Source organism: Plectropomus leopardus, chromosome 11, assembly GCF_008729295.1.
Source record: "Plectropomus leopardus isolate mb chromosome 11, YSFRI_Pleo_2.0, whole genome shotgun sequence".
Lineage (NCBI taxonomy): Eukaryota > Metazoa > Chordata > Actinopteri > Perciformes > Serranidae > Plectropomus > Plectropomus leopardus.
The window spans coordinates 1,338,135-1,364,864 of record NC_056473.1 but is presented as its reverse complement, the minus strand read 5'-3'; the positions used below and the strand labels follow the sequence as shown (position 1 = coordinate 1,364,864).

The 26,730-nt window shown below is 41.4% G+C and overlaps 1 protein-coding gene across 7 annotated transcripts in view; it reads left to right on the top strand.

Moving 5' to 3' along the window:
* The first annotated feature begins 12,406 nt into the window (after positions 1-12,406).
* The window catches only part of ndrg4 (NDRG family member 4), an 82,249-nt gene continuing 67,925 nt past the window's right edge, over positions 12,407-26,730 (top strand). For 2 of the 7 annotated variants that reach the window (XM_042495940.1, XM_042495937.1), the window contains exons 1-2: positions 12,408-12,583; positions 16,577-16,650. In XM_042495940.1, coding sequence (XP_042351874.1) covers positions 16,577-16,650 — 74 coding nt within the window. In that variant the 5' untranslated portion in view covers positions 12,408-12,583. Of the gene's footprint in view, positions 12,584-16,576; positions 16,651-26,730 lie in introns of all 7 variants that reach the window. The other 5 variants (XM_042495938.1, XM_042495941.1, XM_042495943.1 and 2 more) reach the window with 5 other exon arrangements.

Sequence of the window (26,730 nt, the reverse complement as noted above, 5' to 3'; positions counted from 1 at the left end):
CTCTCATGTGACACCTTGATCATTAGAATACTAATGGTCAACCTAGGCTTTATACTCCAGCTCTCGTCCAGTCAACTTTTAGAACTGAAGAAGCCTTTTGGAGAAGAGTCGAAATGTCTTCCAGGAACTTCAACAAGTCCAGTTGCCACTGTAAAAGAAACCTCGGATTACCATGACCTGGATGACTGAGAAACTACACAGACATCTGATGGGGAACATTTTCCTTCACACTGACTGCTTTTACTTCACGGAGAGGAGGGGGAGGTGGCAGAGCTTTCAGCCAGATCCGCTGGGGGTGATTTTTAATCCATTCAGACCTGCCACCCTGAATCTGCTTCCTCTTTCTTTCTTTTTTATTACTGCTCTCTGGCATTCATATTTAAGTTATAATTGCTGATCAGTGACCCTTGGATCCTCATTGAGTGCTTATCCTTTTCTGGAGCACAATTTTCTTGTGTTTTAGTTGAATTCCAGTAGGTTACTTTAAAAGTACATTTTGTTGAAAATACTTACACAGCCACTTTTACTTAAGTACTTGTTTAAATGCAAACATTTGGTGATATACTGATGAATATTTCCAGAGATACTTGTGATGAGGACAATGTTTAAGAGAAGCCTAAATGTTCATTATTTTTGGATGGGATCCAAACATCAACCAAAACAAGACAAGACAAGACAAGACAAGACTAGACAAGACACTCTTTGCAGTAAGACACTGCAAGACAAAACTCTATTTGCAATAAAATATTTTTTGTTCAACAGTCCCTTTCAAAAAGCAGACAATTTAAAGTTATGCTCTGTTGTGCTCTGTTCCATCTAGGGTAGGGGTATCTTAATTTTAAGGGGTCTTTGTTCCTATCAGACACCACCACAGAATGTTGCTTATCAGCTGCTTATCATCTGGTCATCCCTGTTCACCTCCAGTTGTGATATTTAAAAATAAAATTTAAAAAATCACTTAATTTTGTACTGATTAATAAACCCAATTAATTAAAACAAGAGTCTGGTCATCTCAATCAAAACAGCCTGCCAGTGGAGCCCATACATCAGTATAATGCAGAGAAAACCTGCACACATAAGCAAGAGGAGCTTAGGGGCTTGGAGGTTTGGTTAGAATATGAAAAACTGTTGAGACCTGTCAAAAGATGAAATCCATCCACAGCCTTGACTGCAAGAATGCACACATGCAGCTGGAAGGAAACACAACATTTTAACTGAAACCCTTATCAGAACAGTCCATCCACTTTTCAACAGTCGTTGCTTGCAATGGCACCCTGGGGTGCCCTAAGAGAGCTCAGGTGGCACACTGAGGGTTTAGCAAAGGTTAAGCAATTCCGTATTACATACAATAGTGACATTCAACTGATTAGAATTCAATTCATCTGAGCCTATTTCTCAGAATTATACAGTTTCGACCAGATGGATTTTCATGTGACATTTGGAAGCTATCGGTGGCTGGAGGTTAGAATTTTTATAATGAAGGTGACACTCAGACTCAGAAATCAGCAATATTCTGTTAACAAAACCCCACTAGCTTTTCTCAGAATTTAAGAGAGTTACAGAACAGCATGTGAGGTAACAGGTTGCATGCTGCAGGAGTGACTTTACTGTCTGTAGCACCAGGGCCAAGTGTCAAATGTCTAAACATAATCATGTGCCGCATAATGCCACAATACAGTATGTATTTGTTGACATGATGGTGGAGCCATCCCAAACGTAAACAGGAGACTCAGAAGGATACCTAAAAAGTAATGTACACACGGAAATCCACTGCAAAGCGGCATCATGTGATGATTCGGGATGAAGACATATTATCTGTACAGTGATGCAGGTGAGGCAGCCAAGCAGCAGGCAACTGTTCAGGAGCATCAAAAGCTGGTCTTGTTAGACTAGTGTTTAGGACATTTTCAGCTGTGTCTGTTACAACCAATGATGAAGTGTTTTTTGTGCCTAAACCTAAACACACGTTAATAAATTAATTTTTGAAAAAAGCACCACAGTGATTGTATGATGCCATCAGCAGCATCATGTCTGAGCAACCGGATGGAATTTCATGGTAGCTAGTGATTTTCAGCTCTGCCTGCAACTCCAAAGATATAGCAGGATCAATGAAAGATTTTTATTTCATTCTTAAACTATGTTTAAAAACATGCTAATAAATTGTAGTTCCAAGTTCCAAGATATCTGTATAAATGTAAGTGTCTTGCAGAAATATGCAATGGCAACATTCCTCCTGGTGACTGGGATCGAACATATTACTTTTTTCCATAACAAGTGTATGTGTATAATGAATTTCTGATAAAAATTTACCCCTGCCGAATACTTTATGTGGTGTTGATATGTGGTGGATGAATTGTTGTATGCCTCAGAGAAATTACCTTCTAAATAAAGGTTAAATAAATAAAAATCCCTATATTGCAATTTTTCACTAACGCAATGTTAAAGTTCCAGAAACATCCCAATACTTAAATACAAGGTCACACACCGGTTACATTGTATTTAAGTAAATGCTTGAGAAAAAGCAAGAATAATATGGCTAAGGACCATAGAGTAACTACTGACATCATAAAGTAAAAAATAAAAACCCAGGACCCCCAGCTGGTTCAGCCAAGAATGGATGGGCTGTTCAGGAATCTTCCAGAACTTCTCGATGGCCAGTCTGCCCCTGGACCGTTGTATAGTTGGTAGTGTGTTAATGATGTTAAAAGTACATTACATAACTGTCACATTTAATCACTGTGGACGATTCTGACTGCACTGGAATAAGTGCTCTCAGTTAGCTGTGTAGTTGAGGGAGCCTATGAGTGAAAGACCATGTCTAATGTAGCAGGCAGTGAACAAGACAATTCATAGCCTCTGATCTAACAACTTTTGACATGTGTCAACAGATATCACATGATTCCACATGACACGAACACGTCAGAAAAAGCTGCTGCTGGCTGTCAGAAGATTTGTGAAGGGATCTCATCTCTTGTCCTTCAAACTTCCATTTTTCCAAAAAAACAGTTGTTATGTACCATAGCATGTAATTTGCAGAATGTTGTCACTTTCACCTTGAAAAAACAAACAATTAAACAAAACAAAAAAACATTACTTTTCCAATTTTTTGACAATTTATGCATTCTGCTGACACTGTAGTTTAGCGTAAACTGGCAGGGTGGTAGTCTTTTGCCTCAGGCCATTTTTGCAGGATACATGACTGATGACAGACACACTGGAAAATTGCAGACACTGTCTAGTTACATAATGGCAACATCTTCAGCTTGATATATATATATGTGTATATATATATATGCAATGAGAAAGAAGATAAGTATTATACACTTCTACACACTAATGGATAAATACATACTAAGCAAACACAGGTAAACAGGTCAATGGTAACAAGTGGTAGAATCTTTTTTCAGCCCATTCTCACTCCCAAGTCTTAAAATACTGCTGCTTTTCACGTCAGCATGATCCACCACTGGACGGCATCAGCAGAGAATGCAGCTAGACAGAACGATTAGCTGTGCTGTTATCCACCGGCGGACAGCTGGATGGCATCTGCTGCTGAACGGCATCAGATTGAAACGTTTTTTTCCTGCACTTTTCAGTGTGCCTCTTTTGCCTAAACCTAACAGTCTATGACTTTGTTGCCTAATCCTAATCATCGTCACGTTGGTTGCCATGTGCTCATGCTGTGTAAACATAAGGACTGCACTGTGTCATCCCACCATGTGCATTTGTTGACATCACGCTAATGGCATCTCAGAACCTAATCAGCTGACGCAGAAGGATAATAAAACATCTTTAGCAGACGCAGAAGGTCAGTGACCATGTAACAGTGGCAGGTGGAACTGCCAAAAACTGCAGTTCCTCTGATGTCCATTTGAGGCTGGCTTCAAAAAAGAGTCCCATTGACAACCATGTTGCCCAACTTTGCACCTGAAATTAAATTGGCTTAATAAAAAACAAGATGGTGAAGGTCGAAATGGAAAGCTCAAGACGTCAGTACAGGAGTTTAGTTTGATTTATTTAATTTATCAAAAGGACAGTGTGCAGTGACAATTATCATTTACATGAAATGAAAATATGGTTGCATGAAATTTAGCGAGATTGTGGTTAATGTCCATCTGTAGTCCTATAGTTAAGAGACTGATGCAATATATACAGTTACAATACAGAACACAAGAAAAGCAGATGCCCCACACAACAAAGGAGAGAAGGCACACAGTGGACAACATAAAATACAATGTGGTATATACAATAACTACATTTTTAAAGTGACAAGATTACTAGTTCTGAAAGCGGACACTGTGCAATACAAAAGCTGGTATGAAATACATAATAACTTTATTGAAATGACCGATGCAGATTTCTTGTACTATAAATGCAGTAAATACAAATGCACAATAAGAAATACTCAATAACTAGATTCGAAACTTGATCAAGTCCCTATTGCAGACTCCTTACACCATAAAAACAGTGGTGCACATTGTACTATACAAATTTCAATATAAAATACCAAAGACTACATTTGAAATTGACCAATTAGAGGTGCAAATGCCTTACACAATAAAAAACGTGGGTACTCACTGCAGATACACAATTAACTACACTGTAATATGTCAAGGTTAGCCGCGCAGGTACCCACAAGATTAAGATTTAACACCCGTACCGACTAAGGTAACCTCCAACACCTATCTTTGACTGATGAGCAAAATCCATTTTTTATGATAATTTCTGGTATTGTTTAGATTGTTGAGGAGCCTATTCCAGTCTTAGGAGGTTTTTATTTATAGAGCCTATAACCAAAGCGCAATGAATTTCAAGGGGGAGTATCTCACTTTTAGCATTAAAGTGATGCCATGTAATTATTGCAGTGTATATGACAAAAACAGGCTGTATGTTATATAATGTGACACAGATATACCTTAGATAATTCTATCTGAATCATACCATGACATGGTACAGCATATGCCTGAGGATTGATTCAAATTTAAATCTAATAAATTTAAATGAGATTATAAAGTAGAGTGACTGTTAATGCTGTTTGATCATCACAAGTTAGATAGCAGAAAGTCCCTTCAAACTGCTGTCATGTCAGTCAGACAGTGGCATGATCAGTACGTCATACTGTCCATGAGAAAAAAAGAAACATACAGGGCAGGGAAAAGATGGGAAGGTTCAAAAAGGTTTTTCCAAACTGTATCATGATTGCAACAGCCATTATGATGAATGCTTACAGCAGAACACCACCTAAATCGAGAATTCCAATATGTTATTGTCATGGCTCAGTAAACTTCAGTCAGTATTTGTGAAGAGGAGCGACTCTGAAATCCAGAAACCAGAGAGGGAAATCTCCAACTTGTGATGTCAATAAGTATAAAGTCTGAAGCTGCTCCATAGACAACGGATTGGAGCCTGATCCCCCCCGCCCCTTTTTTTTTCTGCCCAAATGAACTTTATTCTACTGTTTGGAAACAGAAAATGGTTCCATATACTCAGAACATTCCCCTGACTGCTCTCAGTGTCATCTAAAACAAATCTCGACATTCAGTGTCATCATGTCCAGGGAATTATGTTGAATTGTTTTCTTTTTTTTTGGTCTTGTGTCTATGTTGTCTTGTGACTTCCTGTTTTATTTTGAAATCCTAAATCTCCTCTCATTTCAGGTGACTTGCTTCCTCCCTTTTTGTGTTTTCCCGCCAGTGTGATTGTCGGCCCTGCCCTGATTGTCTCCACCTGTTCCCCCTTACCTTGTGTATACATAGTTGGCATCTCCCTTTGTCCTGTGCCAGTTTGTCTTGTCTTTCGAGTAAGTGAACCATCGCCATTTCCATGCCTAGATCTCTTGTCAGGTCAAGTTTTGTTTATTGTATACTTCTGCTTCAGAGTCAGGTCAAGTACCGAATTTTGCTGTCACTTTGATAGATCTTTGTTTTCTAGTGAAAGTAGTTATTTCCTCATTCCAGTGATTTTCTGTTTTGAAAAGCTTTGGCTTCTTCTGTCGAGTGATTCCTAGGTTTTGCCTTTCCTCTGTATGAAAGAATTTTTGTTGTCTTTTTTAAATAAATCATTTTGTTTGATACTTTTGTCTCGTGAGTCGTGCATTTGGGTTCTACTCCTAGTTCGGTCTTGTCACTATGAACTGGCCAGCATGAACCCAACCGACTCAGAGAAACTGAAGGCTGCCATTCACTCTCAAGGCACCCGCCTGAATCAACAGGAGGATCAGATGTCCTCTCTGCTGCACGGAGTGAAGGAGATGGCGAAATGTCAGGAGGATTTTACAGCTGCCATGACCAACCAAGTGAACCCTCTGTCAGCCCAGGTCCAACACGTCCTCATTCATCTCACGAAGGACCCCCCCGCTCTTCGTGTGGAAGCCTTCTTCGACGGCTGCAGGGACGCAGCCGGTCCCGGATTCCCATGTTTCAGCTCCTCGCCTCGCTCCACCGTAGAAGTTCTCCAGTGAGTCTGGAGAGTGCCGAGCATTTATTGTTGACTGTGAAATGCATTATGAACAGCTGCCATCAGTGTTTCCTACTTAACGATCAAAAGTGGCATTCATGATTTCCCATCTCACTGGGAGAGCAAGGGCATGGGCAACCGCGGAGTGGTCCCATGGTTTGGCGATCTGCCAGTGACTCGAGAACTTCGTTAACACTCTGAAGAGAGCATTTGATCCATTCTCCTCAGACCGAGAAAAGGCATGGGAGCTGAGCAACATCAAGCAAGGTTTGGACACTGTTAGTGAATGTTTTCGCACCCTAGCTACGGATAGCGGGTGGAATGCCACAGCTCTATATGATGTCTTCCTTAAAGGATTATCAGATAAGCTTCAAGATTTGTTAGTGCCTCTTGACTTGCCAACTGATCTGGACTCTTTGATAGCTCTTGCAATAAGAACTGATAGCCATTTACAGGAGCGTAAATGGGACCGGACCCTGATGGCAGCTTTGAAAGATCGTCATCGGAGCCAGGCGCGGTTTCCGCATCCAGCTGGCCGAGATCCCCACACTTCAAAAGAAGGTGTCCCTGGAGGAGGAGGGGGAGCCCATGCAGCTGGGACAAACCAAAGTGGACCCGGAGTAGCGCTGTTGGCGCTAGCATTAAGGGAGATGTTTCTACTGTTGACAAAAAGGACATCTCCTTGCAGCATGTTCAGTAAAAGGGCAGACTCACCAGTAAACCGGAGGGTACTGGTGAGTCGTCTCTCCTCCTCAGATTTTCCTCCCCAATCACCAACCCAGATCAAGGTAAAGCATCATGACACTATTATTTCTCTCGGTGTACTCATTGATTCAGGAGCCGATGAGAGCTTCATAGACTGGGAATTGGCTGAAAGACTCAATGTGAAAACTGAACTGTTAACAAAGCCTTTAGAGGCCAGCGCTCTCAATGGGGGACTCATGTTTATTAAAGTGACTCACAAGACAGAACCTGTGGAAGTGCATGTTGTTAATTATTGTGAACTCATGTTTGTACTTGTATCGTTCCTCCCTGCATCCCCTCATTTTGGGTTATCCGTGATTAAAAGAACATAATCCACGCACTGACTGGGGAAATGGGAGGGTATTGAGCTGGGCAGAAGGATGTAAGAACCGGTGTTTAGTGACAAACCGGGAGAAGTGTGAAAATTGCTTGGAACACTGTTTCTGCCGCTTCTGACACAGATTTTGAAACCCCTGACTTGACTTCTGTTCCTAGCTGCTACCATGATCTAGGAGAAGTTTTCAGCAAGAGTAAGGCCACGCATCCAAGAGGGGGACGAGTTGAAGATGGATTTCAACACTTCTAGTGGCCACTACGAATACCAGGTCATGTCTTTTGGGTTGACTAACGCTCCCGCTGTCTTCCAAGCCATGATTCGTGACATGCTAAGAGACTTTTTGAACCATTTTGTCTGTGTGTACCTGGATGACATTCTTATTTTTTCCCCTGATCTAGACTCCTATGTGGGCCATGTTTGCCAATCGACTCTATGTTAAAACTGAAAAGAGTATGTTTCAGTGTATTTCATGCCAACACTGTATCTTTTCTGGGCTTACAAATGGACCCGGCTAAACTTAGCGCTGTGGCTCAGTGGCCCACACCTGATAGCCGCAAGAAGGTTCAACAATTCTTAGGATTTGTTACCTTCTACAGGCGATTTATCAGAAACTTCAGGGCCATATCTGCTCCTCTTCATGCCCTCACGGGTGGAATACGCCCATAACTTGCTCCCCACCTCGGCCACCGGCATGTCACCTTTCCAGTGTGTATTCGGTTACCAGCCCCCGGTCTTCTCAGAGACGGAGAAGGAGATCATAGTCCCGTCCGCTCACACCATGGTCCGGCGTTGCTGCTGTATCTAGGCAGCCGCCGGAAAGGTCCTCCTGTGAAGCAAGGATCGCTTGAAGAGGGCTGCTGATCAGAGGTGCCGACCTGCTCTGGCGTACTAGCCTGACCAGAAGGTCTGGCTCTTGGTGCGGGATTTGCCCCTCCATTTGCTCTCCCAAAAATTAGCTTCATGGTTCATGGGTCCGTCCTCTGTTCGTCTGCGTCTGCCTCGGACCCTGAGAGTCCATCCCACCTTTCACATCAGCCGGGTGAAGCCAGTCAAGGAAAGTCCCGCTGCCACGCCCCCTCCGCCCCCCCAGATGATCAATGGGGGTCCTGTTTACTCTTTGCGGTGGCTTCTGACTGTGCACAACAGAGGCCGGGGCAGGCAGTTTTTGGTGGACTGGGAGGGTTACGGTCCCGAGGAACATTCTTGGGTTCCTGCCAGCTGTTGTAACCCATCCACCTCCCGTTTCCCCATGCCCTATGTGGACTTTCTTACTCTTTCCACTAAGTTAAATGAAAGTAAGTAATAATTTGAAGGCCAGTGATCTATCTGTAATTCTGCTGACAAACAAACAAACAAACAAACAAGCAAAAGCACAAACAGAGCCAAAAACATGACCTCAATGGTGGAGCCTATGGCACACAACAAGGGTTCACAGAGAGGAAAATTTCCATTGAGGATAAAATGACTACAGTAATAATCTCTCCTCCAATTTGACCAAACCTGGAGTTGAATGAACTTCCTGGCCCTGACTGCAACAGTTTTTCCATTGATCTCTCTGGAGCCTCTAGGTCCGGTCTGCCCTCATGCATAAAGTTAAAAATGTTGAATCTGCCTTCCACTAGAGAATCACCTGACAATTCAAATAATGGCAAAATGTGAGATGTGAAGTATGATTGATGGGGCTGACAGCAAGTTCCCAGAATCTCCTCTGATACCTGTAACCATGAAGGCTTTGCAAAACTGTAGTGCTGTATAAGGGCAGACAGACCTCCTCATAGAACAACCCCTTGATCTCAAACATTGCCTGAGGAACATTGCACATCCAGAGAAAAAAAAAAAACTCCCCATAATCACTCCAACACGTTTTCATCCAAAGTCATCACATATTGCAGCTTTGCAGTGGACTGCCTCCTCCACGTCCTCATCCTCTACATATTATGCTCTAGGTATCATTCTGCACCTGCTGTTGACATTCTAGGATGCTGCTACTGTGATGTCAGCACAAGCACCTGGTGGGATGATGCTGCACATGGTTATGTTTATGCAACAACAGCACATGGCAACCAACACCCACAAACACACAGTTGCTACCAGGGATGGTTAGGATCAGGGGCAGAAGGCACATGATAAGGTGTTAAAACCTGGCAAGTTAAAACCTTTAACTTTTAAGGGTAGACTTAAGACCTTCCTCTTTGATAAAGCTTATAATTAGGGCTGGCTCAGGTTGCCTGGACAAGCTCATAGTTAGGCTGACATAGGTTTAACCTGCCAGGGGACTACCTCTGATACGCTGAGCTCCTTTTCCTTCTCTCAATGCTGCCATTGGAAAATCATGCATGTCTGTTAACTGCATTGCCATTTGCAAGCTTTGCTTAGCCTCAGTAGTTTAGCTTAGCCTTACATCTGAGATAGCCATGTGGTACTATCACTACCTGGGGCTCGCGATTACAGAGCCTGGGTCTGTTGAACTGCATTACGCTAATCCTGTTGCCTCTCGGGAGCATTCCTGCTCCCTTGTTTCCTAGTTTTCACAGATCCTGGCTGCAACCTTGACTGTGCCTGACCGTGGTGATAGCTGTGCTGATGCTGCGACCCTGCCTTTGGCTGTGCTCGTGCTGTGGCTGTACTAATACTGTGCCCCCCCCTCGTCCTGATCGTGGTCTGGTCCTGGTTGCGCTGATGCTGTGATCTTGCCTTTGGACACCTCCGTATCAACATATGCATGAGACATATCATCACCCTCAACATCATCATAGAGAGCAATTAATAATTTCACACCTACCATTATTGTAATATGACATGCATCTGTTTCTATTATTGCTGTGCCTCTCTCTCCCTCTCTCCCCCTCTCCTCCCCTCTCTCTTTCTCTTTCCTTTTTCCATGATTGTATTTCATTTGTTATTTATGACATCTATTGCACGTCTGTCCGTTCTGGAAGAGGGATCCCTCATCATCCTCTACCGCTCTTCCTGAGGTTTTTTCCTTTTTTTTCCCCCCGTTACAGGGGTTCTTTTTCGGGAGTTTTTCCTTGGGTGACGTGAGGGTCTAAGGGCAGAGGGATGTCGTACACTGTAAAGCCCTCTGAGGCAAACCATGTTTTGTGATAATGGGCTCTATAAATAAAATTGACTTGACGACTTGACTTAAAAAGAACCCATCACATTAAGATGAGATGTCTTGTATAAGAAGTCTGTTGTTTGTTCAACCCATCCACCTCCCCTCCCTCTTGTCCTATAGCCACCTTAGCACTTCTTATATTTTGTTGTTACTGGCAGCATTTCAACCTGACACTGCGGCATAGCAAACTTACGGCAAAAGCACAGGGAAAGCAGGACTGTTTTAAGAGTTCAGAATGAGAGCAGGCTGTTCCTTCTTAAAGATCAGCCCTCTGATATTAAACATTATTTTAGGCCAGCCTGTTCTCATCCCGAATGCGTAAAACACTGCAGCTTTGTCTGTGCTTTTGTCGTGAGATTGTAACACCAAAATACACTTTTTGCGCCTGTATGAAACGCTGCATTACAGCGTCAGGTGAGAATACAGCCGGACAGAAGTTGTTGTGGTGTTACAACATGCCACTGGACAGCTGGACGGCACCTGCATGAAACTCAGCAGGATGGCATCAGGTTGAAATGCTGTCAGTAACAGAGTAATATAAGGAGCACGAGGATGCTTAAATTGCAGGCGGGTGGGCGGGGCTTGGTCTAAAGAAACACTGGACTTTCATGCAGGGGTCTCACTTCCAATCTGAATGTGATGATTTTTGTCTCCACCGTACCATGTGCCTCCTTCCCCTAATCCTAACGATTCATGCCAGCATTGGTGTTGGTTGCCATGTGCTGTTGTTAACGAAACATAACCACGTGCTGCGTAATCCCACCATGTGATTGTGTTGACATCACAGCAGCAGCATCCTGGGACATAAACAGCAGATGCAGAAGCATACCTAGAGTGTAATATGTAGACACGGAAGTCCAGTGCAAAGCGGTAACGTGACGACTTGAAATGAGAACATGTTGTTGAGGAACATGGCACATCCAGGGCACCAACCAACCTCTCCACAACCACTCTCAACCAACCAAACAGGTGCAGGAAACTAATCTGGAAAAATTGGTTTGAAAAGGAAGTTGGCATGTTTAAAGACAACAACAGAGAATTACAGAGGCCTAAAATATCCCTTTCTATAAACATGCCATATTATGCTGAAGGTGGTGATCTGTCAGAGCCACATGGACGGCATTATCAGTGATCAGTGTTCCCATCACTTTATGCCCCAGTTGCCCAAACATGATCAGTTCCTCTGATGAAAATTAAAGTTCCTCTGGTTGCCTGCAGGCTGTTGTGTTGGTCTGCTTGTGTACGTGTGGGTGTGAGGATGTCTGCGAGCTGATACCAAGTCATTTTGTGTCAGAACTGGATGCTCAGAGGAGGCTATTTTCTTTCAGTTTTGAATGAATTTATTCCCATTTCGTCAGCGTGCTCTAAAAAGCATGAGTAATTTCAAATCTCATGTTCGCCAACTCAGAGCTGCAGTGTCCTGCTTTAAAGAACAAGTTGAACACACACACACACACACACACACACACACACACACACACACACACACACAGGACAAACATCCACATACATACACATACCTCATTCCAGCCAACTATTTCCCTTTTTTCTTTTCTCATCTCTCTTCTCTCTTCTTCGCTCTCCTCTTCTAATCTTATTTCTAAAATCCTTTCTTCTCTTGTTCCTATCCCTTTATCATTTGTTTCTCACCTCACTTTTTCTGTGCTGTCAGCTTCAGTGTGCTGCATCACTGGCGAAGCCACGTGCTCTCTGTTTATCATCAGCAAGGGGAGGGAGATACAGTGAGAGAGAGAGAGTGAGAGAGGAAAACTGCATCTCTCTCTCTCTCATTTTGTTCAGTGCACCCACAGGCGCAAACACACTCGGCGACATACACTATTCCAATCCTTAGCAGCCTGGACACAGACAAAGCAGACACCAGCTACAGCAGCCTGTACCGTCTGGAAGAGTTCTGAGCGACACCACAGGTACCGTAGAGCTTTCTCAGTCTGGAGCATGCTTTAACTGTTATTTTTATCAAGATATTTGTCAAACAATCACCCTGAAGTAGTTTTTGTACCAAAATCGAGGCTCTACAACTCTTTGTGAAGTAAGATTTAGGTTTTCTTATGCTGTGGCTGTTCTGTGTTTAGAGGACAACTGGGGGATGTTCAAATGAGGACGAGTTTTGGCACGATGTGTGTGAAACTGCTGCTGAGGCTTTGTGCTCTGCACTTTATATCACTCCCTCCCCAGCACACACACACACACACACACACACACACGCACACGCACACGCACACGCACACACACACACACACACACACACACACACACACACACCCATCACCAGCCTCTGCATTCGCGTGAATAGCATGTTGACAGGTTGAATTTATTGTCCCCGCAGGAAACAAAGTGCACCATTTGCACCACAGCAGTGCCTTCCTACATTATAAAAACAGGTCAGAATGTATTTGAGTTGAAAGGCAGTGGGCATTTTATTATATTTGTATCTACAGTGAATAATAGTAATAAAGTTGGGTTGATGTGCTGAAGTTGCTGCTTGTAGAAAAAGTCTGTGCACTTTCAGTAAACACCACAGACTGAAGTCTAAAGTGGTGTAACGCTGCAGAGAGGAGGCAGTAGTGCAATGTTTGGCTTGCAGCAGACTGAGTTGAGTGAATGATGAACCCACAGTAGTCATAAAAGTTGATTGAATTTGGTGCAGGCTGGTGTTAGTGGTACCCTGAATGCACCTGCATTTGCTGAGTACTTCTGGCAACACCTGAAAGACTGAGGCTGTAATGCATGATGGCATTATGGTAAAGATAAAGTGACTTGATGCTCCTCCAAAGAGTAAAGACCCAATAATGCACTTAAACATATTAAAATGTCTATGTTCTGTTTGGATAGTCATATTTAGTAATTAACTCGTATTATATTTTTTTCAAAGGGATTGGTTGGGTCACACCATTACTAGACTATTAGCAGAAAGATAACATGTAGTAAAGTAAATGTTTTATTGTATCCCACTCAAAACTTTGTAATAGCGATACTGTCAATGTCCCATTTTTCATAGGTCCTCTTACATAATTTCCAGATCTAGAACTGCTTATTGTTTTCTTGCAGGAAGTGTCATCTCGACCTGTTTGAAAGTCATGAAAACTCTTTTTGTTTTGTTTTGTTTTTTACTACTATGCTACTCCTTCAGCACATGAAACAGCCACTGAAGCCAAGCCTGTCTTTCCTTTGGGAGCGGGTCTGTTTCTCAACTCAGGTTTATAAATAGATTTACAAAGAGAAGTACACTCCTGCTTTTGTTCCTACATGAGCCTCACATCATCACTGTTCCACTTAGCCGATATTTCGAGTTTCTGAATTGCAGCAGCTGACTATTAACCACAATGCTCTACAAGTGCAATACTGCAGATTGAAATACATTTTTTCACTTAAATAATATAGACATATATAGTTCAAGGTTCAAATTTGATCCTGCAGTGTGGGTCTGATCAAGTAAAATTGTGGTTTTGAAACTGAACATGCCACATCTATGTACATTTTTTTTCTGTACAGTAGTGACAGAGTTTTGAGGGGGAGGATCCTCAAAGACACCTTAGCTGTCATTTCAGTGACTAAAGGGCTTCAAAACAACTCACTGCAAATGTGGGAAACACACACACTAAAATTTCACTGCTTTGAATCCAAAGACTAGTTTTCTATTAGTGAGTAATATTTGTTTTGTTTGTCGGTTAAATGTTAGTTAATGTTAGTTAAGAGTTATAATTAGATAGTATTTATGAGAATTTTGTTATGATATAGAGTAGCAGTGAAGACAATGTTTGATGGTTCAGAATCCAGAATCTTCTTGGCATTTTAAATTTGATTAAATATATTTAAATCATTATTTATTTATTGTTGCATGTCAGGTAAACTAAGACATGACATTGTTTCATAGAAGCTACCTTTTCTCCATAAAAGAGTGGTGTAAAACCTACAAAAAAATCACTCACCTCTGCAACATTCAGTAAGAATTAATTGCCACATTATTAATGTCACATAGGTTATTGATACATGCTAAATAGATCTGTGGTTCAGTGTTTGGTATTAACACTTGTTGGGGGTCAAAACGGACCCCAACCATACTGTGAAGGTATAAAGTATGAATTTATGTAAGAGTTAGGAGACAGCAGCTTAAATTACTAGCAGTTGAAGGCCAGTGGTATGTAGAAAATGCTAATGCCATTGGTAATTTAATTTTAAATTTGACCTTAAGGGCAAAGAGGCAAATAGATGTTTTTATATTTTTTTAAGGTTTTTTTTTTTAATGGTTATTAGAGCTGGTGATTAATATGCCTTCTTGTGAGTAATTAATTTAAAAGTTTCTGAGATTTCTGGCATGCAAGCCTTGGTCTGTTTTCCTTGTTTTTTTCAGTTTTTGGAACTTTTCTTCCTCCTTGGAGTCCCCAAAGCACCCCCCCCCCCCCCCCCCCCCACCCCACCCATCGGCATTTTCAACAATGAAGGTTGGCACTGCTAGTGAGCCACTTGAAAGGCAGGGTTGTTATTTCTGTGTTTTGCATGCTGAAATATTTCCTCCTTGCTGGATGTTTTTCTGTCCAATCTAATTAGTTAGTGTCCTTGTGTCTATTGGGAAATGGGACTTAAGATTTTTTTATGTTAATTACAGCCTGTGTTGTTGCACTTCTTTCTGGACACTTAAAACTTAAGACTCATAAAAGTCAGGTAATGCAGCTTCTGGCCCAATCCCATTTTTAAAAATTTCACCCCCACCCCTCATTGTGCCACCTTGCCCCATGAAATAGAGTTACATGTGGTAGCGTTTAAAATCTTCCATTATGCAATGAATGGGACAAACCTTCAATACCCTGATACGTTATCAGCAGTTGTTGATACTGCCGTTTGAAGACAGATATGATGAGCGTTCCCAGACATTGTGAATATGAAAAACAACTAATGAAAAATTGATGAAGCTTAATTTCCTGGTTATGTCACCATAAAACACATTCAATTCAAACTCAACAGAAACACAATAAAACTCACCCAAACTAGTTCCTTTTGCAAGTAATGTAGTTAATAATCCACTTTTCCAACAATCACCAGCTCCAGTTTGGTCAAAGTAAGTCTTTAATTCACCAAGTTAGTTGTAAAAACATGCTTTTATTCCTCAAGGTCTCTGTCATCCTACTGGCCGCTGGCTGTTTACAGTCTAACTTCTCCCTCCACCACTAGGTGTCGCTGTGTCTTTTAGCTCAGCTGCCTGTTTCACCAGTAGAGAATGGAGGCTGAGCTATGGTGGTTCATGCTGTGCACTACATACAATCAGTTTAAAAGAAAGAGGAGCACTCGGATTTATTATAGTTTAGAAAAACATTTCTTCTCTGTTGCCTCCAAATACCATGTTATACCATAATAGTGTGCTATCTGAGCCTAGTTGCTGGTACAGCCATTTCATCAATAGTTTCTCATAGCACTTGGTTTGAAGTGTGCCTCTGAAGTATCTGTTTTGAGGGCCATATAACACTAACACTTGGTCCTACCGCTCCATCCCAACAAGAATTAGGACATCCTATCCCTCAATGTAAACTCGCTAAACTGAGAGGTAAGGGCTTAGTGGTACGGGCAAGGGGTGTGTTGGGATTGGGCCTTAGAGAACTCACACTGGATTAGTTATTGATTATCATATCCAATAATGACAAATAGCGTCAATCACTCAATCACTCAATCACAAAACAGTCTTCTATTATTTGTTAACCTTCACATTTCTCTCCCTTGTCTTTTATGCCCATTTCCACAGGGTCCAATTAATCTCTTTCACCTAACGATACCGTCTGTCTACCCTGTGTAGTTTAATGCAGAGTCTCCTTTTATATTTCTGTGAATCTTATTACTGCCTTTGCACCTGCAATTCACCAACACCAGTACAGTCGTTTTGTCTCTTGTATTTTCATATCCACTGCTAGATGGGGCCTGGATTGTTTTGGAACTTCCCTCCCAAGGCTGGCTGCACGGTTCCACAGAGCCTCCTGCAGACCATGTACGTAGGATCATGAAGCCACTGTACCTACATAACGTACCATACCGTGCCACACAGGTCTCTCCTTTATCCAGCCTGTGTGGGTTTATCTATGGCATTTCCGTCCATCCGCTCCATTTTGTCAATCAGTCAGTCCAGTCTTTCACTTATTCATTCTGCAGCAGCGTGCAAAAGCCCACAGATCCAATGAGAATTCACTATTACTACTGCTCCTTTCATTCATTCTACAGTAAATTTTAAAAGAACATGCAATGAGATGAGTAGTCCAACTGTCACCTGACAACTATATATTTAGAAATCATTTTTTTAAACCATAGCGTACTGGGACTGATACTGGGAATTGGGCTGGGACAAAAGCCAGACTCTGAAACTGAAACTCCCAATTCCAACTCCAACCATTCAACTATTCCAGGTGACACACTGTGTCAGTGAGATGATTCCAGCTTGAGCAGTTTGCTTATCCCTTTCAGCCTTTACTGTTTTTATAGACAGTAGAACCGGACGTCACAAAGCTTCGCAAAATCTCTTGAACTTATTGATTGCCATAGAGTTTTAGTTCAATTTAGACTTCTGTTTGATGCTGCATCACAATGCTAATACCACAGTTTCAAATAACAATAGGAGGTAATAAAAGGCCAATAACTGCATTATACCACGTCAAAATATTGCTTTTTCTTCTCAAAAATAAAACTTTAAACCAGCAGCTAAGGCTCTTTGTGCTTATTATTCAGAACCACTTCCTGACAGTTACATCAAGCTAAAAATATAAATAAATAAAAAAGACTCCTTCACTAGTTATATTACAATACTATATCACATACTTGCATGTTTGCTCTAAATTTTAACTTATTTGAGCCTTGAACTAAAAAAATATAGTTTAACCTCAAAAACCTCCATTCTTTTTTTCTAAAGCTTTGGTGTACAACCAGCTATTATCACATGACCACAGTCCCATACTTGATATAATGAAAATTGAGCTATCTCCATGACAACTGAGCTAGCTTCATCCGCTGATGTGACATGCCATTGAAAGCTCCAATAAAAGCTCATATGAAGACGTTTTTTAGGGGAGTTTTGTTAACAATGTGTGTTACTTTGATCATGGCATTATCTACTATTACGAGTGAATACAGCCATATGCACAGTGACACATAAAACATGTCAAATGCATGACAGACAGGCCCGTGTCTCTTTAGCTAATGGCTGATGGCCACCAGGCAGTAGGCCTTTATTTTTTCAACACTATTCCTAGATTATCTACCAGTAAATAGGGATCTGTGTTTTTGCATCTCAAAGCCTCCAGAAATTCTGCAGTCCCATATAACTGCGTGCCAAAGGGTTGGTGAAACTGAACAAAAATTACACTCATGCTGGAATATTCTTTTATAATGATAATCATGAGAGCTAAGGACAACTGTTGAATATTAGGATGGGACAATTTATGTGTAGTTAAATTTCACTTGTAGATGCTAGTTTAGGGTCACGTCCCTTCTTTAATTTACTAGGTTCAAAAAGGGGCTGCACTAGTTCATGTTTTTTTTTTAATGTAATGTAATTACATGAGAGGCAGATTAACAAATTAAATATATCCCAGAGTGATATTTTAGTTAAAAGTCCCGAATGCTACCTGTAGGCTCCCTATCTGGCCTGTAGTCCAGTGTCCAAAAACACCAGTGCTCCTTCAACTGAGTTTTTAGATCCTTTACAGCAAAAAGTCTTGATATAACTTTATTGGATGAATTTTACATTAATCTCACCCTCATTGGTTAATATTAATGTAAACAGAAAGAAATGGAACATAACAGCATGTTCTGTTATCACACATAAACACATTTTTCCCTCAATGTGTGCATTATCTGTAAGTGTCCTGTCATCTTTGAAAAGCCAGCCTGGCCACTGGCTGTCCTTAGTGATTGTCTTGGTCAGTCTGGCAGGTCATTCTGCATGTTCCACACATCTCTGCATGCAGTTTATTATAGATTTGTTCATGTGTATGCAGTGTACTTCATCTCAAACTCAGCAACTTCAATAAAACGTAGTATGGTGGTAATGAATATGTTGGTAAATGTTCCTGAGCAGACATACCTTTGTGTTCACATAATCACGGAATATGGAATACGGGAAAAAAAAAACCCTTCATGGTAAGAATGTGTGGAGAGCAGAGCGGATGTCATGATGTGTTAAGTGAATCCTGCTGCTGACATATTGGTTATTGATGTCTGTGCTGTAGGTCACTGATGAAGGACGTCTGTTAAAATGGTTGATGGCGCACTAGGGGCAACAGCTTCACATAATGTGTGGAAACATGATTTTGCATTTTGCCGTCAGGATTAATTGTTCTTGAGGTTTTTTTCATGAGAAAACTGAACACACCTCATTCTGAGCAAAAAATAAATACATAAATAAATGAATAAATAAAAAAGATTGTTGAATACACATTGGTACTGAAATAGAAATGTGATTTTTTTCTGACTGTGCTTCATTAAGTGGGTTATCTGTAAAGACTAAAATAGTAGCCTCGCAAGGATCATAATCTATCAAGCTAAAAATAATACATGCGCTGTGTTTCCGTATCACCTCCTCACATTCCCCTCAGTGTCTGTGAGGTGGAATCAACCAGAGGAAAACTCAACCTGATGTTAGCAATAGCTACTGTATCAACATAATGACATGAATAGAATCCCCTAGGGTAGAAAATAGATGTGTTTGTGGTCCTTCAGTCCAGAGCTCAGCAGCAGTACAGCAGAGGTATGGAACCATTCAGCCATAGTTTTGATTTTATTTGCAGAGGTTTTGTGTTTTTCTATTCCTCCATAACACTATGGAGATGGAAGGAAACAAACACAGGACTTCATCCAGGAGACTGGAGTTTGTGTCCTGTGTGAAATGAAAGTATGTCAAAAGAGTATGTATGCTGAATAGCGCTGATGCCCGTGCGTGTCTATTCGGTGGAAACAAGTTCAGTTCTAGCATCTACAGTTAGGCTGCCTGACTATCAGCTGGATGTCCCTCTCATGGATGTATAAAGGGGCATAATATCCTGGGCTTCCTGGCAAAATATGAAGTTAGGATATTTAAAACATTACAAGATGCAGCTGGACCCAAACTCTAACCTTGAGCATCAAAGTCCCATACACTAACCATTCATCCATCACTTCTGATTATTTATTCGTACCTTGTTGCTTTTTATACCGTATTACCTGAGTCTCCGGTCTTAATCTGTAACATTATTTCTCATAAAATGACAACACGTTTTCATCCCAACTCATCACATGGCGCTGCTCTGTCAGTGACCTTCTGTGTCTACTTATGATGTTTTAGGCATAAGTGTGGACTGCCACAAAGGTTGGGATTAGGCAGTCATGGACAGTTAGGTTTAAGCAAAAGAGGCACATGGTAAGGTGTAGAAAAAACCCCACACACATCCACGCAAAAAGCAAATTCCAGACTCCCACACAAAAGGTGGTTGCTTGTAGAACTTTTCCACATCCCCATCCACCAACCCTACAAGCGCACTCGCGCTCCTTATATAACATGGTAACTGGAAGTATTATTACCTGTCCTTCAGCATTTCATGAGCACGCCACCAGTTCCATCTGGCCGCATTCCTAAGTGATGAAGTCCATGAACGTTTTATGTGGATTCATCCACTGACGTATAATAAAAATGCTACTGGTTCTGTCAGAGCGCATTTGATGCCGTCCAGCCACGTTCCGGTTGGATGTGAAAGGTGGTTTTTCACGTCATACTTGTATGTCAAAAGTACTGACAGAGTGGCAATATTTGATGGGTTCGTAGTGAAAATGGGTTGAAAATTATGAGTTTAATTCCATAATATTACAAATTAAATATCAGTTAAATATCATAACATTACAGCTTTTTTCTCATAATTTTCATCTCGTAATAAGCTTTTATTCTTGCAATTTTTTTTTGCAATTGCGAGTTTATTCTCATAATATTTTTACTTTGTTCTTGAAATCTATGAATTTAAAAAAAATTAGTCAGTATGCCTTTCTGTAATTTTGATGAACAGACCCTTAAATTTTTCCTTTTAAAATTTCATTACAACTGTCTGTAATATTATTTTTTAAAAATAAGTTACCACCATAATGCTGTCTCTGATATTCCTCTATCCTTCAACATAATTTGGCTTAACTCCTCCATTTCCATTCAGAAATAAAATGAAAGACAATCAGTGCTGCTGGGCTTCTGGGTTATGACCTGTTTTTAGTGGACACTGTAATAAAGCCATGTGTCTGAAGGAAGCGACTAAGGTTTGCTCAGGAAACCATTCATTCCCTCAGCGTGCTGCACTGAGCTTTGCTCTTTGACATCTGGTTCTCTGTTTGGTTCAGGAAGGAGTAGGGCAAACACTCCGCTCTCCCCTCAGTGTGCTGCTGGTAGCCACACACTGTCTGCCCGTCTGCCCTGCTGGCATCCACCCTGCAGCCCTGTGGGCCCACCATACAAACACACCCACCAGTATGGACCTGTGGTTGCATTTTGCATTTTCTGGTTAAAGATTCAACTGTGCCATTCAGCTTGGGCCAAATTAGTATAAGACAAGGAGTGTCAATATGACTGCAAGCAGCAGTGCTTCTCTAAAGGTTCAGGGACTTTTCAACTAGAAGTCTAAGCAGTGGCCGCACAAAAAAGTCAAAACACTCAAAAAAGACGCTGGGTGAAGGGCTTTCATCTGGTCTATCCTCATTGGGAACAAATGGAAAAAGACACTGATTATCAATGTACTAACTGGTTTAAGGCAGATTTGACCCTTTCAGCTTTAAATTCCTATTTTCTGAACCTGGAGAAAGTTAATTAATAACAATGAAGTTCCATTACTCAGTCAGCATATGTGGGAGCCTAACACTAATGCTGTTGATGAGCCTCCAGTTCATGCAACACGTTCTCATCCCACCTCGTCATTTATTGCCGCTTTGTACTTCCATGTCTACATATTAAGCTGTAGGTATCCCATCTGCTATTTGTGTTCCAGGATGCTGTGACAGTGATGTCAGCACAGGCTAATGGTGGGTTTATGCTGCACGTGGTTATGTTTAGACAAAACAAGTTCATGGCAACTAACACTGGCACATCAACAAATGCACTCGCTGCTACAGGTGGTTAGGATTAGGCAAAAGGGCACGTGGTAAGGTTTAGGAAAAAAACACTCTGACAGTGATATGGACCCATCCACCAGTCCTCCTACCTGCCTTATAGTGCACTTGTGCTCCTTATATTACATTTACATATCTGTAAAAAGCTTTTGTACTTGCACTGAAGGAATGGAGAAGCTCTCCAATCTCGTTATACACTGTATAATGACAATAAAGAGCATTCTGATTCTCTGATTCTCTTCTGACATTGTTACCAGCAGTGTTTCAACCTGATGCCACTCTGTGGGGTATCATGGACACAATAAGTTCCGCCTGGCCGTGTTCTCAAGTGACGCTGCGTATCAGGCTGCCGCAGCATGTGCCATTCAGCGGTGTGTATGAGACCGCGCCCGGTTCTGTCCACCCGCGTTGTCAGCTGATGTCATCCAGAGGCATATCATGCAAATGCAAAAGGTGGCTTTTGGCATCAGGATCGTACGCTGAAAGCTCTGTCAAAGGAGTATTTGAAAACTTAGGAATGAGAAGGAGCCGGTTCATCGCCATGGCACTGAAGGTTCTTTGGGGGGAGCTCTTCCTTCGTCGATGTGAGGGTCTAAGGACAGAGGAATGTCATATGCTGTAAAGCCCTCTGAGGCAAAATGTGATCTGTGGTAATGGGCTTCATAAATAAAAGTGACTTGACTTGACTCGTCCCCAGTTCTGTGTTCCCAGTTTTCATGTAGGAGAACTTGACTGGCCTGCATAGAGCCCTGACCTCAGTCAAGTAAATTTTATTTGTAAAGCCCATTATCATAAATCACAATTTGCCTCAGAGGGCTCTGTCCTTAGACCCTCACATTGACTAAGGAAAAACCAAACCCCCAACCCCCTATAATGGGGGAAAAATGGTAGAAACCTCAGGAAGAGCAATTGAGGAGGGGTCCCTCTTCCAGAATGGACAGACATGCAATAGATGTAGTAAAAAAACAACTAAATTACAGTAGATGACAAAATAACATACAGAAAGGAGAAAGAGAGAGAAGCGAAAGAAAGGGAGGGAGAAAAGAGGAGAGATGCACAACAACTATAATGGTAACAATAACATAACTTTTAAGAATAGTAATAGACATAACAATAATAAATTATCTATGACAGCTCGCAATATTACATGCAAATAAGTGTAAGTGGCGATAACAGTCACATGTGTATATAAACATTGAGGGCATGACTAATAGTAATGATGGAAAACATTTGTCTAAAATATATGATGAGACTTTAAGTTGTTCCTTAACTGGAACAAAAAGGCCAAGCCCACGACTACCATCATTACTCCCTTAACACCATCAGCTGGCACCATGTGTCCCCCTGCAATCCACCAAATCAGATATGTCCATGTTTGACAGATATTGAAGCGTGATTTACAACTGCATAATTCTGAGAGAAGCTCATATGGTGACAATTTGATTTTATGATTTAAGTCAGACAACATTGCCTCAGCTTCTATTTTGGTAGTGCACATGATAGCACAGATTTTCAGCATTAGTAAGTTGTCTTTACCCACTGCCTATAAGTTTGCTGAGCAAAGTCCCAGCTGTGGAGACGGTGCTGTGAGAAACATGATGATTATTAAAAGTGTGCTCGGCCTCTCCCAATCAAAAAAGGTGAAAGTGACCACCTGGGTACCACTGGCCTCTGGTCCATGGTCCCATGGAATTAATGAGGCAAGTAAGTATATGCAAACCCAGACATCAGTGGGCTTCACTTTAATCACACCTGCTGGCTCACGGCTCAGCCAGTGCCAGCTCCTCATCCAGCCAACACACTCCTTCAAGCTGGGAACATATTTGAGGTTATACATCAGAGCAGGATTCAGTTACGATATGAATGAAATTACTCTTGGCATGCAAATTGTCATCCCTGTGGTTGCTTATAAAGTATCTAGACATTGAACTCCAAATCTAACCTCTCTGACTCACTTTTTTACATTTGTGTTTCCACCCCCAAATTTATATAAAACAGTCAGAGATACAGTTGAAATCAATATCACAATATTTTTACCAATCACCACCTTGGAATTATAAGGTTCTGTCTGACATTTCATGTATTCGTATTCTGTCACAACTTATTAACATTATGTGAAGTGTTATGCTTTTTTATTATATGCATTTTTGGAAAAAAAGGTTCTATCTGCAAAATGGATCTCTAACTTGGTTCTATAAGGTTCTATCTGTGAGCCAATCAGCACTTCTAAGTGCTCATATCAATATCAAACAAAGCCCCACCCTCTGGTCTTCACTGGTTAGCTAGCCTTGCGCTCTGCACTGTGCACCAGCCTGGTGGGAGCCAGTGGTAATGAGCGAATTCCACTAATAACACTGTCCCAACTCAGCAGCATTGCCGTGGAAACAAGGTGTCTTGCCACTGGTCACCCATTGAGAAAGTGTCTGTTTGGGGTTGCAAACACCCTTTAGCATTGATAAGTGCTGTTAGTACAGAATAGAATAGAGTAGTGTAGAATAGAATAGAATAGAATAGAATAGAATAGAATAGAAAAGAACAGAAATAACAAAATTTGTCGTTGGCCCACCAAACACAGAAGACAGCACAATAAAAGGCAGACTTGTCTGCCTGTGGTTTGAAGCCCATCAGTTACTTTGTTGGGTTAGCACCGTTAGCAGTGCAGCACAGCTAGTAGTGCTAACATTTTTAAAAATGGGGTTATAAGGGGTTTTGTGGCTGAAACACTTTCTCATTGAGGCTACTTGGGAGAAGACTGGGGGTGGCTGCAATGTTTTCCCTGAAAACCCCATATAAATAACCGACAGGATTTTGATATTGTACATTTAGAATAACTTTACTTTACTAGAACGAACTTTCATGTTTTTTTCCACGTCATTTTTGCTATTTAGAATTCAAAACCTTTAAAGCTCAACATCTCAAAATTGCTCAGAACGCTGGTAGAACCTTGTAATTCTCAGATGACAATGTCATATTACATCATTCATGTACATGTATGCAAAATCACAAAAAAATTATATTACGATTAAAATAGTGTTCAGTGCAATGAACTGTACCTCACTGTTGCCTATGACATAAAGCCTGCCATGATAAAAATACGTCAAATAAAAACCGAAAAGGTCCAGCATGTAAGATTTAGGGGGGTATCTTGGCAGAAATATAATACAATATAAGTATGTTTTCTTTAGTGTAAAATAAGCTGAACATAAGAATTATTGTGTTTTTGTTACTGTTGAATGAGCTGTTTATATCGAAGACGAAGCAGGTCCTCGTCTATGGAGATCGCCTTATTGTACCACTGCATTTCTACAGTAGCCCAGAATGGACAAACCAAACACTGGTGACAGATAGGGACATTTGCCTTTTCATATCCATAGTTGGCAGCCCCTCTGCAACAATAGTGTTGGAAAAACACTGATTTAAAATATTATTTTTTTGTTTGCTTTGATGGGGAAGAGATAATTCAACACATTCCTATCCCAAGTCGACACATGTTGCCGCTTTGTAGTGCACTCTAGGTATCCTTCTTTGTCTGCTGTTGATATTCCAGAATGGCACTATCTTAATGTCAACATAAGCACATGATGGGATGACCCTGCAAGTGGTTATGTTTAGGCAACAAAAACACGTGGATGTCAACAAAAGCACATGCTGGCATCAATGGTTAGGATTAGGGGAAGGAGGCACATGGTAAGGTGCAGAAAAAAACCATTACATTTAAGATGGGAAGCAATCACCGGAGTCCCACATAAAAGTCTGAGTTTGTGGACCCATCTACTGCCCCTCCCAAGCGCAACGTGATGCTGCCCTGCTGCATTTCACACACAACAGGTTCTGTCCAACTGCGTTCTCAAAGAATGCTGACTTTTAGCGCAACCAATCCTGTCCTGTCCGGCCGAGTTTTCACCTGACACCATCCTGCAGCCTTTCAGACAGACGCGACAGGTGGCTTTTGGCATCGGGATCTTAAGCCAAAAGTCAACAGGCTGTATTTTATGAGTTTATCGTGAGAACAGGCTGTAGATTCACAATTGTTTGGGAGAGCACTGTTATTATCTGTGGGCTACACACCACTGCTCAGATGTTGCAGCTCATAAATGTGTAAAACACAGCAAAATAAGAGGAAAATGAGAAAACGCAGGCAGAGGGTAAAGGGAAGAAGGCAGAGTCTGCAGATAAATGCACTGCCACACACTGAGAAAGGGTCATAAATGAAGATTCAGAGATTACTGCTGTTTGAATTTTGTGTGCATTAGAAAAGTCCTGTATACCTTTAAGAACCTCTCATGATGATTTACATGATTGCAATTATTATTCCACAATATATGTTGCTCTCAGCTTCACTGCTGGAAACTAACACCAGCCTTACCCTGCACAGCTGGCTGCAGTAATAAGTCCAGCTCTCAGTAGAAAATTAACCCCTAAGGGGACGCTGCACTCTCACACTGCAGGTCTGATACCACCACTGAGAGCTGAGGCAAAAATAGAGAGTGCTATCAAATGTGAGCACACCATAGTGGGTGGACACTCCCTGTGTTCATTCTCTTTTGTTTTACCTGAATCAGCTTGCTTTATGCTAAACACTGCACGTGTGAATGCAAAATTACACAGCCTACAGTCAAAAAAATGAGGCTGTTCTCTTACTGCTTGTAAAGCTGACTTTTTGTATTTCATGTGAAAAACTTTGTAGAGATGCAAAGCTTTTATCTGACAGCGCTGACAAGGAAGCTTTTCATGCCAGAAGAGAAAGTGCTGCGCAGTCTGGAGCTGATAGCTGATCTTTAATATTTAGTCCTCCACTTCGACATTGATATCTCTGCACTGGGTTGCTTCTCAGCCACACAAGACTCCTCAAGACATTCAGCAGCTATAAATAATTAAGTTTCATTTCAAATGGTGGAGAGAGCTAAGTTACTATTAAAATACACTTGGAATCAGTGTCGTGATTACAGCACTTCTGTTTTCT